The sequence below is a fragment of the Mustela nivalis genome (genome assembly GCF_964662115.1).
Source record: "Mustela nivalis genome assembly, chromosome: X".
Taxonomy (NCBI): Eukaryota; Metazoa; Chordata; class Mammalia; order Carnivora; family Mustelidae; genus Mustela; species Mustela nivalis.
Genome location: NC_139040.1, coordinates 101,308,885 through 101,322,171, shown reverse-complemented (window position 1 = coordinate 101,322,171; position 13,287 = coordinate 101,308,885). Strand labels below are relative to the sequence as shown.

General features: G+C 40.4%; 2 protein-coding genes across 5 annotated transcripts in view; one reads left to right on the top strand and one right to left on the bottom strand.

Annotated features, from left to right (window-relative positions):
• The window catches only part of LOC309856545 (uncharacterized protein), a 292,169-nt gene that overhangs the window by 155,578 nt on the left and 123,304 nt on the right, over positions 1-13,287 (bottom strand). The gene's annotated exons all lie outside the window — the stretch shown is intronic.
• The window catches only part of PRRG1 (proline rich and Gla domain 1), a 155,787-nt gene that overhangs the window by 51,315 nt on the left and 91,185 nt on the right, over positions 1-13,287 (top strand). For all 4 annotated transcript variants that reach the window (XM_082717907.1, XM_082717908.1, XM_082717906.1 and 1 more), the window contains exon 2: positions 11,086-11,136. In XM_082717907.1, the coding sequence (XP_082574033.1) occupies positions 11,127-11,136 (10 nt within the window). In that variant the 5' untranslated portion in view covers positions 11,086-11,126. The remainder of the gene's footprint in view (positions 1-11,085; positions 11,137-13,287) is intronic.

Here is a 13,287-nt window from a genome sequence, read left to right as displayed (position 1 = left end):
CTCTTCCACTCCCCCTGCTTGTGTTCCCTCTCTCACTGTGTCTCTTTCTGTCAAATAAATAAATAAATTCTTTTAAAAAAATGAGAAGGGGCTTTGGGACTTAAGGAAGAGCAGGAGACTAGGACAGGCAAAGCCTTTAGTAGGTGGCCAGAAATTAATGTAATGCTGTATTGAGTACCAGGGAGGATAGTGAAGTGATTGACCTACCTAACAGTCATGAGAGAGCCATGCAGCTGAAAATTAAAGCCAGCATTGAAGTGCTTCTCTACAGATTAAAATGTAGCTTGCTGGGTTTCAAAAATAATGAAGAGCTAGATATAATTGAATCTCAAAGGATCACTAGAAAAAGAATCACTCCCAGGGTTAGGAGTTTCCAGACTATGATTGTCACTGGAAGGCTGGGAAAAGAGGAGTAAGTGCATGTAAAGGGACCTAAAATGGGAAGGGAAGCTCTTAGAAAACTGGTGGTACACATTCCAAATTTTAATAGTACATGCAGCTAAAGCTGCAGCTTTAAAATCAGATTTTATTGTTAAAAATTCAGCTCATAAAATATATTCTACTCTCTATCTTAAGTAGTTATCGTTATACTTAATGTATTGAACCAGATTGATCAACTAGAAAATAAACTACCAGAACTAGACTGAACCAAGACACTTTATTTATTTATTTATTTATTTGCCAGAGAGAGAGAGAGAGAAAGAGAGATCACAAGTAGGCAGAGAGGCAGGTAGAGAGAGAAGGAAGCGTGCTCCCTGCTGAGCAGAAAGCCCGATGCGGGACTCGATCCCAGGACCCTGAGACCACGACCCGAGCCGAAGGCAGCGGCTTAACCCACTGAGCCACCCAGGCGCCCTGAACGAAGACATTTTAGCAGAAGAAAATTATTGTCATTCTCATAAGTCCTCCGAACGCATGTTTATTGTTATCAATAACTGTTCTGGTATCATTTTATGTTCTTTCAAAGCCTGTGAAATTAGGGCTACCATTAATAATCCCATTATGGATAAAGAACCTGAGGCTTAAAGAAGTTAAATGATTTGCCCAGGGTCGGATAGTAATTGGCAGGGCAGACCCCACACCCTGGCTTGTGTGGTGACAAAACCCATACTCGGACCTGTTGCTGGAACTTACATCAGGATGTGTATAACCAACCTACTGTTATTTAAGAGGCCCTGATACTAGAAATCAGCTTTGTGCCGGCATGCCTTCCATTTATATATGGAAATAACACACAAGGGCGCCTGGGTGGCTCAGTGGGTTAAGCCTCTGCTTTCGGCTCAGGTCATGATCTCAGGGTCCTGGGATCGAGTCCCGCATCGGGCTTTCTGCTCAGCAGGGAGCCTCTGCCTTCGGCTCAGGTCATGATCCCAGGGTCCTGGGATCAAGCCCCGCATCGGGCTCTCTGCTCAGCAGGGAGCCTGCTTCCTCCTCCTCTCTCCCTCTGACTGCCTCTCTGCCTACTTGTGATCTCTCTCTGTCAAATAAATAAAATCTTAGGAAAAAAAAAAAAAAGGAACACACAAAGAAGATGCCCTGTCAGTTGTAGACTAAGGAATCTTACTTGAACATACTGGAAGGGACTATCATCTATGATATTGTCTTAATTGAGTTTAAGTTCCAGAAAAGCAGAGAATTTGTCTCTTTTCTTTCCCACTGTTTTTCTGAAGCAAAGTTTCTCATCCTTGACCCTATTGACATTTTGGATTGAATAATTCTTTGTTGTGGGAGGGCTGTTCTGCATATTGTAGGATGTTTAGCAGTATCCCTGTCCTCAGCCCATAGATGCTTGAAGCACTCCTCCCCAGTTGTGACAAATGAAAATATCTCTAGACATTGCAAAGTGTCCTGTGGGGAGAAAATTGCCCATAGTTGAGAACAACTGTCCTAAAGAATAGAGCAGTGGCAAGTAAAGAATAGAGTTTTACTGGCAAGTAAAAGACATTCAATTAATATTTATTTTTTTATTAATTTTTAATTTTTTAATAAACATGTAATGTATTTTTATCCCCAGGGGTACAGGTCTGTGAATCGCCAGGTTTACACACTTCACAGCACTCACCATAGCACATACCCTCCCCAATGTCCATAACCCCACCACCTTCTCCCGACCACTCTCCCCACAGCAACCCTCAGCCTGTTTTGTGAGATTGAGTCTTTTATGGTTTGTCTCCCTCCTGATCCCATCTTCTTTCATTTTTTTCTTTTCCTACCCCCCAAGCCCCCATGTTGCATCTCTACTTCCTCATATCAGGGAGATCATATGATAGTTGTCTTTCTCTGAAAAATGACTGACAGAATGGGAGGAGATATTTGCAAACGACATATCAGATAAAAGGCTAGTATCCAAAATCTATAAAGAGCTTAGCAAACTCAACACCCAAAGACCAAATAGTCCAATCAAGAAATGGGCAGAGGACATGAACAGACATTTCTGCAAAGAAGGCATCCAGGTGGCCAACAGACACATGAAAAAGTGCTCCACATCACTCAGCATCAGGGAGATACAAATCAAAACCACAATGAGATATCACCTCACACCAGTCAGAATGGCTAAAATTAACAAGTCAGGAAATGACAGATGCTGGCGAGGATGCGGAGAAAGGGGAACCCTCCTACACTGTTGGTGGGAATGCAAGCTGGTGCAGCCACTCTGGAAAACAGCGTGGCAGTTCCTCAAAAAGCTGAAAATAGAGCTACCCTATGATCCAGCGATTGCACTACTGGGTATATACCCTAAAGATACAAACGTGGTGCTCCAAAGGGGCACATGCACCCGAATGTTCATAGCAGTGATGTCCACAATAGCCAAACTATGGAAAGAACCTAGATGTCCATCAAACAGGTGAATGGATAAAGAAGAAGTGGTATATATACACAATGGAATACTATGCAGCCATCAAAAGAAATGAAATCTTGCCATTTGCGACGACGTGGATGGAACTAGAGGGTATTGTGCTTAGCGAAATAAGTCAATTGAAGAAAGACAACTATCAATAAATATTTTTTGATTAATGACAGGAATGAACATTGTTCTACAAAGTGTACTTCTTGTGATGTGCAAAATAACTGTAGGAAATCCTGAAAAAGTTTGAGAATTTTAATAGTTACTCATTTTATATGCATTAGAAAAATAAAATATAATTGAACCCATGCTTTCCTGTCCTATTTTATAGGACAGGACTAAAGTGGATACTGAAGTAAAAAAATAGGAAGGAAATTGAAGAAGACACAAAAAGATGGAAGACCATTCCATGCTCTTGGATCGGAAGAATAAACATTGTTAAAATGTCTATAATGCCTAGAGGAATCTATACTTTTAATGCCATTCCGATCAAAATTCCACTGATATTTTTCAAAGAGCTGGAGCAAATAATCCTAAAATTTGTATGGTATCAGAAGAGACCCCAAATCGCTAAGGAAATGTTGAAAAACAAAAATAAAACTGGGGGCATCACGTTACCTGATTTCAAGCTTTACTACAAAGCTGTGATCACCAAGACAGCATGGTACTGGCATAAAAACAGACACATAGGCCAGTGGAGCAGAGTAGAGAGCCCAGATATGAACCCTTAACTCTACGGTCAAATAATCTTCGACAAAACAGGAAAAAATATACAGTGGAAAAAAGGAAGTATAGATGATAAATGCATCTAGCAAAAATCATGAAATTGATTAAGATGGTATGTAAATAATTTGATGCAGTGATCAATACTAAGGGAAACTTAGGCAAACATAATGTGTCCCAAATACACTTGTTATGGGAGCTTCCCCTAAGTCTGATTTGTGTAGGGCACTAGAACCCTCCCAGGGAATGATCTAGTGCCCTGTGCAAACTAGACAAGTGGAAGACAAATTGTTTACCCTCTGAGAATTGGACAGTCTGAGATATACTGTAATATATGCACATCTGTAGGAGATAGCACCTAAATTCCATATTATATGAGAGAACAAAGGAAAAAGAGATTACTTCCTGTTCAGGTAATGAGGAAAGTCTTCACTGATGTTGCGGGATGAGTGGAATATGAGTAGGTGTCGATAATGCAGAGGAAAAGAGCAGAGACATAGAATTGGAACAGTTTAAAGCATATTTAAGGGGTGGGTGGAGGCCAATTTGACCAGAGTGTCGTGTAACTGTTAAGAAAGTTGGAACCTGGTTATAGAGAGTGTTTAATGCCAGGCTGGGTAAAACCATGGAATGGTGATTTTTATTTCCTAATGTCTGGCTAACACCTGCTCTGCTGGCATTGTTTTTTGTTTGTTTGTTCGTTTTTTCAAGTGTGTTGCTATTACTCTGGAAGTAATGTTTGAGAATGTCTGAGAATCAAGTTTGACAAATACTCCTACTTAGAGAGGTATAAAAACTAGAACATACACACACACACACACACACACACACACACACACACGGCTGAAAGAAAGAAAATAGAGTGGAAAGAGCAGGCTACACTGTGGCATCAGAAGCATGGTGGTAACCTGTGACTGGGGGAGTTTGGAGTTTGGGAGTAATGTGGACATTAGGCCTTGAACCTCTCACCTCTGTAAGGAAGTTGTTTTTCGTAAAGTAAGGTTCTGGTTGTTGGAGGTTTGCTCCTGGAACACTAGGTGAGGCAACTGCCAGGAAATAGTGATTTTTGCCTCCTCAGTTTCATCTTGCCCTGGAAGACAGCTGCTTTCGATGCCTTTCCACTCCACCATGTTGACCTCCAGAGAGGCAAGTCCTCTTTGAAAGTCCTGGCCCATGCATGACAAACCTTTCCTTTGTAGTTCCTCTGACACAAATGCAAGGGGCTTGATTGTTTTCAAAAAGGCTTTATAAAATATTAAGGAAGAAAAAGAAATAAAACACAAGAAGTTCTGCCAGATTTACCTAGTGTCTGATATCACTGTATTCACCAATCAGAGCTCCTTTCCCTACTGCCATCAGAGATACGGTCTCTAAATCGAAATTTAACCATATGACTCCTGTGGTCTCTAAATCGAAATTTAACCATATGACTCCTGTGCTTAACTCTTTCATGATTTCTCACACAGGGATTGAGTTTTAGTACAGTAGCAGTTTTTCCTGGAGTGAGGTCGGTTTTGTGGTTCTTTTTACATAATAGTGATTTTATTTATCTGACTTGGAGGATTACAATGGAAGTTAAGGTGATACTTGAGAAGGGTAAAAGACATTCTATGAATACGTATGAGAGTCCCAGCTCTTTCCTAGAGCCTTCCCTGAATAGCTTCATCTGAAGGGTCAGGGGGTCACTAAATTTCAGACTCTGCTTCCTGTGGTGCTGGCTTTCTCATGAGGTATATCTGTGCTGCCTCAAGGAGAAATCCCAGTGGGTGAGACTACAGCTGTCCACCTCAAGTGAACCTGCAGAGTTTGGCCCTGACCCATTTTATGTCCTGATATTCTGTATAAGATTTTTCTGAGAGTGGTTTGCAGCTTCAAATAAAAGGGGTGGGGGCAGTAGTGAGAGAAACCATTAGATGGTCTCTAAAGTTCCTTTTGGTTCCAAAATTCTCTGAGAATCTAACCCCCCTGACTTCTTTGTTCATTCACTTTATGTTAATTTTGTTCTGTACAATTACTGCCTTGTTAGAAAATAACGAAATTTCAGAGCTGCAAGAGGCTTTCGTAATTGCCTTGTCCAGTTTCCCAAACTGAGCTCCAAAGAAAAGGACTCATGAGAAATATTGATTACTTACAAACGGATTAAGTAGCCAAATACTCGGAGAGACTATACTTTGATCACATTGCTAATTAGCATTTTTAAGACTCTGGAAAGTATTATAATAAACCCATTTAACTTTAACACAGCGTTTCTTATATTTATTTGATCAGAGCCCTGATTTTGAATAATGCACTTTTAACATCCTGTGGAGGACAATTTGGGAAACACATGTAGTTCAGTGCCCTTCATTTGTAAGGAATTTGAGATAGAAAGTTATTTTCCAGTGTTACACAACTAGTTATCAGGTCTCAGTCTCATATATATTCCCTAATTGTCTCTGTTTCATATATTTCTTTTTTTTTAAATTTATTTGACAAACAGAGATCACAAGCAGGCAGAGAGGCAGGCAGAGAGAGGGGAAAGCAGGCTCCCCACTGAGCAGAGAGCCCTATGCGGGGCTTGATCCCAGGACCTTGGGATCATGACCTGAGCCAAAGGCAGAGGCTTTAACCCACTGAGCCACCCAGGCATTTTTTTTTTATGGCTTTTTTTGAGATATAGTTGACAAAAAGCATTGTGTAAGTTTAAGGTATATAAGGTGTTGATTTGAGGGGTGCCAGGCCTTTGCCTTTAGGTCATGTTTTCAGTGCATAGATTGTTCACTTCCTTGGTTAAATTTATTCCTGTATTTCTTTTTCTTTTTGATGCCATTATAAGTGGGGTTATTCTTTATTTTTCAGACAGTTCATTGCTAGACTCTAAACAACTTTTTTTTGTATGTTTATTTTTAGTCCTGCAATTTTACTGAATTCTTTTATTCTGACAGGTTTGTTTGTTTGTTTGGAGAATCTTTAGGATTTTCTGTATATAGGATCATATCATCTTCAACCAGGGAGAATTTTACTTATTCCTTTCAGAGTTAGATGCTTTTTTTTTTCCCCTTGCCTGATCACTGGCTAGGACCTCCGTACTATGTTGGGTAGGAGTGGGGAATGTGGGCATCCTTGGGAATGTAAGACCATTCCTGATCTTAGAGGAAAAGCGTTCGACTTTCATCATTAAGTATAATGTTAACTGTGGGCTTCTCTTACATGGCCTTTATTATATTGAGGTATATTCCTTCTGTACCCTGTTCGTTGAGAGTTTTTTTTTTTTAATTGTGAATGAATGTTGAATTTTATCAAATGCTTTTTCTGCATCTATTGAGATGATTATATGATTTTTATCTTTTTTTTTTGAAGAGTTTGAACAGGATTGACTAATTCTCTAAATATTAGAATTCACGGGGTGCCTGGGTGGCTCAGTGGGTTAAGGATCTGCCTTCGGCTCAGGTTATGATCTCAGGGTCCTGGGATCGAGCCCCATATCGGGCTCTCTGCTTAACAGAGAGCCTGCTTCCCCCTGCCTCTCTGCCTGCTTGTGATCTCTCTCTCTATCAAATAAATAAATAAAATCTTAAAAAAGATTAGAATTCACCAGAGAGACCATCTAATCCGTGACTTTTCTTTTTTGAGAGGTTTTTGATTACTGATTCTATCTCCTTACTCATTAGTCTGTTCACATTTTCTATTCATGATTTAGCCTTGGTGGGTTATATGTTTCTAAGAATGCATCAGTTTTTTCTAGGTTGTCCAATTTGTTGGTCTATAGCTGTTTGTAGTAGTCTCATTTTCCTTTGCATTTGTGGTATGACTTATAATGTGTCCTCTTTCATTTCTGATCTTATTTTTTTTTCTTGGTCTAGCTAAAGATTTGTCCATTTTGTTAATCTTTTTAATGAATCAACTCTCAGTTTTGTTAATTTTTTTCCTATCTTTTATTTCTGCCTTATATTTAGTATTTATTTCTTCTACTAACTTAGGGCTTGTTTTTTTTTTTTCCTTGAAAGTTCACTGCTATAAACTCCCTTCTTAGAACTGCTTTTCCTGCATTCCATTGTTTTCCTTTTGCTGTGTTTCTATTTTTTTGTATCTCAAGATTTTTTTTTTTTAATTTTCCCTTTACTTTCTTCTTTGGTCCATTGGTTGGTCAGGAGTATGTTGTTTAATTCCCATATATGAGAATTTTACAGCTTTCCTCCCATTCTTGATTTCTAGTTTCATACCATTGTGCCTATAAAGGGTAGGTGATATGATTTGTTTACTTGAATTTGTTGAGACTTGTGGCCTGCCATATGATCTCTCATAGAAAACCTTTCATGTGTACTTGAGAAGAATGTGTATTCTACTGTTAGATGGAATGTTCTGTTTATGTCTGTTTGGTCCCTTTGGCCTATACTGTTGTTTAAATCTGCTGTTTCCTGATTGATTCTCTGTCTGTACAATCTACCGATCACTGAAAGTGGATATTAAAGTCCCCAGCTATTACTGTATTGCTGTTTATTTCTCCTTTGTGTTGGCATTTGCTGTATGTATTCACATGTTTCAGTATTGGGTGAATAAATATTTACGATTGTTATATCTTTTTAATGAATTGACCCTTTTTCATTATATAATGACCTTCTTTGTCTCTTGTGACCATTTTTAGCTTAAAGTCTATCTTGTCTGGTAACAAATATAGCTATCTCTACTCTTTTTGGTTATCATTTGCTTGCAATATCTGTTTCTGTCTCTTAATTTTATATGTGTCCTTAAAATTAAAGTCTCTCGTAGACAGTATGTCATTTGGATATTGTTTTTTTTTTTTAAATCCATTTAGCCTTTCTGTGTTTTTTTGGTTGGTGAATTTAATCCATTTATATTAAAAGTAATTATTGATAGGTAAACTGTTCTGTTCTGTTGAATTCTGCAGTTCTGTTTTTAGCTGTAAGATTTCTGATTTTGATGGTTTCTCTTTCTTTGTTGTACTTCTCCTTTTGTTCATGGCATTGTTTTCCTATTTTCATTTACCTGTGTATTCTTATAGTTTATTAAAGTTCTTTAAGAGGATTATTCTGAATTCCTTTTCAGGCAATCTATAAATCTATTTTGTTAGGGTCACTTATTGAAGCTTTATTAGTTTCCTTTGGTGATGTTATGTTTACCTTTTTATTCATGATTCTTTGCATTGGTGTCTCTGCATTTGCTTAAGCAGTCTCCTCTTTCATACTTTAAAAGTTCATTTTAGCACAGAAAGACCTTCACCAGTCACCAAAGTTTGGGAGTACTGGACAGGTCATCTGGTAGCCTCTGTGGGAAGGCAGGGCTTGCTCTTGGGGTTTCTAGTCGGGCAAGGCCATTGTCCATGCTCTGAGGTTGGGGGCGGAATGATGCTGGGGGGGAATGATGCTGGCGGGGCTGGCTGGTGGGCCACTAGCTAGGCTCTGCAATCACCTCTGGTTGGTCAGCATCCCAGGTTGTGTTCCCTGGCAGGGTGGTGCCACTGGATGAACTCCTTGATTGTACAGGGCTGCAGGATGGGCTCTGCAGTCCCCCCTGGTTTTATGGAGCCTCAGGTTGTGCTCCACAACCAGATGGTGCCACTGGCTGAAGTCTGTGTTTACACAGGGCCCACAGTTTATGCCCTGAAGTTGAGTGGGGCTTGTTCATCTTCCTGATCATGTAATCCATGGGCTGTGCTCACCTGGAAGACAAGGTCATTGGCTAGATTTCCTTGTCTGGTGGGATCACAGGCAGTGCTCCTTGACTGGATGGGATTACCAGCTTGGTTTCCTACCTGGGCAAGGCTACAGGCTGTTTTCAACAATTGGGCAGGGCCAGTATTCTGTGGTCCTCTGCTTGCTAGGGTTGTAAAGTGAGCTCCATGACTGGATGAGATTGTAGGCTGGGCTGTGTCTCACAGTACAATAGGCTGTGCCCCCACATTTCTCAGATCACTACTCAGGCTCCTTGGTTATATGGGCTCAGAGGCTATGCTGAGCTGTTGTGCATGGCTGCTGGCTTGACTTCCGGACTAAACCAGGGCTATAGGATGAGCTCTGTGGCTACTCTAGTTATCTGGGCCTCCTGGGTGGGCAGAGCTGGAGGCTATGTTCGGCACTAAGGTGGGGCTGGGAATTGGCGTCCCTTCTTGGGCAGCCTGGTAGAACAGGCTCCCCTACCAGTATGGCTCAGTGACTGGGGATCCAAATCAGGCAAAACTGCCAATCAAGTTCCATAGGCAGAGAGGGCCACTGGATCACCTCTGCAGATGGCCAGAGCTGCTGGCTAGGATCTCTGCTCAGCAGTGTTGCTGCAAGCAAGAATGCCTTCTGCCAAGACCTGCTGTAAGCCCCATGCCCTTCTCCCTCTTTAGCTGATCCCCAGTGGTCAAGCCCTGCAGATTCTTCCACTGACCCCTATGAGGCAAGACATGAGTGGACTTCCTGCAAAGGGGCCCATGTGCTGGGGGAGCTAGATGTCTGCCTTGGGCTCTCTTTTCCCACGGTAGTAACCATCACTCCTGGGCGGCGGTGGTGGAAGGGGAAGCCCTCTCAATGTGGCACTGTAGGGGAAAGGCAGTGGGGTCAGAATGTGTCCAGTCCTCTTCTAATGTCGGATTTTCACACTGATGTTCCTATGGATAGTTGCCACTTGGTCTTCTTGTGAGGGGTACTATAGTTGGAAATGACCTATATGGCCGTCCTGATGATATCATTCTCTCGTACCTGCTTAACTTCAAGTAGGTTATACATTCATTAATGGACAGATAGATGATGTCTTATAATTTTGCCTCTGGTGCTTTGCTCTATGCTGGGAATGTGGCAGGTAGATAATAAATGTGTGGTAATTCTGTGATTGAACCCTGTAAGAAAATGAAGCATTATGGTATGAATTAGCTTCTGTGTAATGTATTTTCATCTTTTAAAAAAAGAATTGCTTTTCTTCCATGCATACCTGCATTTGGATTATGTGGGTTTTTTCCTACAAAATTTCTGTTGTCAGTAATTCCTGGTTATTGATTCATACTGTTTATTGGTAATAGCTCTGTGGGCTGCTTTGCTTCAGGGATAATTTAATTATGGGTACTGCTGTTTGACACCATTCAGGAAAATGTTACACTGTAAAGGGTATTGGATTTGTCACAGAGTGACACTGAAGAGAAGCCAGGGATAGGCAAACTAATAACATGCTGCTTGGTTATTAAAATTGGGCCTTTCATCATTTTGTTTAACATTTTTTGTTTATGTCACTGCCTTCCTAAGAAATGAGCGTGTGACCAATTTGATGACTTTTATTTGGCAAGGGCAGAAACTAATGCTAGACAAACAAGGACATAGTAAGTCGATACAGATAGAGTCCATGCTTTCAGAATGCTGTGTTTCTGTTCTCTGAAGTTAGATTCCTATCTGTGATGAAGAATACATTTGTATAGGGGGCAAGGTTGGAATGCACTAAAATGAAATGCTCATGTTGACCACATCGACTTTAATGGAACTTACTCGATGTAGTGACTCAACCTCTGTGAATCTGACTGTGTGTATGTGCTGTGTTTTATACAGGGAGTCATCATCCAGGGACCTACCAGAGACCACAAGAAAACATGGGGAAGAGTAAGTTTCTATTTGCTTTTTAATAATTCATACTTTCCCCATGTTAATCTATGTATCCAGGAAATTAAATTTGCAACTCAAGAGTATTTTATGGACATCTAAATTGTATTTCTGGTTAGTGTTAGAAAGTTACTGTCTGAAGCAGGGCAGTGCAGAGAAAAACCAACAGACCACATGCTGCTCATTGGCTAGGGTCTTTTGTTTTCCTTCCTTCTGCTCTTTTCTGAACATCTCCCAGTAGAGGGAGAGAAGGCTCAAACTTGATATATATAGACCTGTCCTAATCCCAGGTTCTTTAGAACTCTTAGCAAAGTTACCCATATGCTTCCAATGGTTTCTAAGCCTTGTTGATAATTGACAGAAACAAAAAGGTGATTTTGCTGTGCAGCCAGTGACAGTATTAAAAAATTCATCTGTGAGGTTGGTTTATAAATGGTTTTGATTTTCCCTAAAATGTTAAAGCCTGGCATTTAAGAACCATTAGATGAATTCCTTTGATATTTCCTTTTTCATGAGGCTATTTACGGGCAGTAGACAACAAATTCAAGGTCATTTTGTTGTTAATATTATCAGCCACCAGTGACTCCATAAAAAATCCTAATCAACATAGACCATAAAACCGTATGCATAAAGGACCTCAGAGGGAGACTTCGTGTTGTGTAGTATGAGAAGAGTATTGGTCATAGAGTTAGAGGCCTGAATTCAAATTCTACTTCTACTACCCTGATCATGTCCTAGAGTTCCCCTGCATTTGCTTGTCCATATCCCAAGTGGGATTTATATATTCTTGGAAAGTTGTGGCTGTCATAATGTAATGACGCATATAAAAGTGTGTTAACTCTATAGAAGAGAGCAGTGCAATCTGTTCTCGGCTGTCCTTATTGAATAAGTATACTTTCATTGGTTCTTTTTTTTAAGATTTATTTATTTTAGAGGGAGAGTATGTGTGCACAAGCAGGAGGAAGGGAAGAGGGAAAAGGAGAAAGAATCCTCAGCGGACTCTGTGCTGAGTGCAGACCTTGATGCAGGGCTCGATCCGTGACCCTGAGATCATGACCTGAACCGAAATCAAAGAGTCAGCCGCTTAACTGATTGAGCCACCGAGACACTCCCATTGGTTCTGTCTTTTAACAGTTAAAATGAAGTGGTTTGGTCAGATGCTTGCATAGGCAGCAGTGCTTGGGACCAGGGTTATGCAACGGACAAGGAGTGCCTCCTTAGGTTTTGTGCTCTAAGCACTTTGCTTGCCACTCCTTGCTATGGGCCCCCTGTAAGCAGCCCCAGGGATTATGGATCAATCATGAAAAATTTCTTCCTGAACCTTGTTGAGTCAGATTTTACATGTTTTCTCCAGTGATTAGCTCCAGGGATTCTAGTTCTTTCCCAGCCTCCACAAAATACAGCAATCTCCTGATAGTTTAGAAATGTAAAAAACATGAGTAAATTTGAAAAGAACTGGTCAAAGTTCTGGGACTGAATCCATGCCGCGTCCTAACTCCAAGTCAGCTATCAACAGAAGTTTCCAGAGTAACTACTGTGGCTTGGTTCTCACCTAATTTCAATCTTCAGGTGAATGTGAAGAATGTTTGGATTGTTGGATTTCATCATGACCACAGGGAGAAGTTGCACTGAGAGCAACACATTCCTTATTGTGTCCTCTCTTCCTTTTCAGAATGACCATTAGGTCATTAGCAAGGAGATCATTAGGAGCTTACTTTAAAAGGTTCTTCAGCAAGTCTTTGTTTAAATGGTCAGGCAACTAAAAGGAGTTCTTGCTAAAGGATAGGACATGGTAATGTTATCGGCAAGGATGGGCATATTTCCAGTCTGGAGATAAGGGAAGTGCTCCAAAAAAATGCTACTTTACAAACACATGGAAGCTTATAATAGCATTTTGACTGTTTGCGTTGGCCACTTTAAAAACATCCTTCACATCCTGAATCTCAAAGACTCTATCCTTTACTCTCTAGGCTTTACTTAGCTTGCCTGATTTCACTTGCTAATTGCTATCACTGTTAGTGGGGGAAAAAAGATGCTACTATGTGGCAATTTTTTTTTCTCTTCTGGCAACATACAATGAAGTTTTTTTTACTGGATTTGGCAAAGATTCTCACAAACATAGCTCAATGTGTCATACAAAGGGACAGCAGG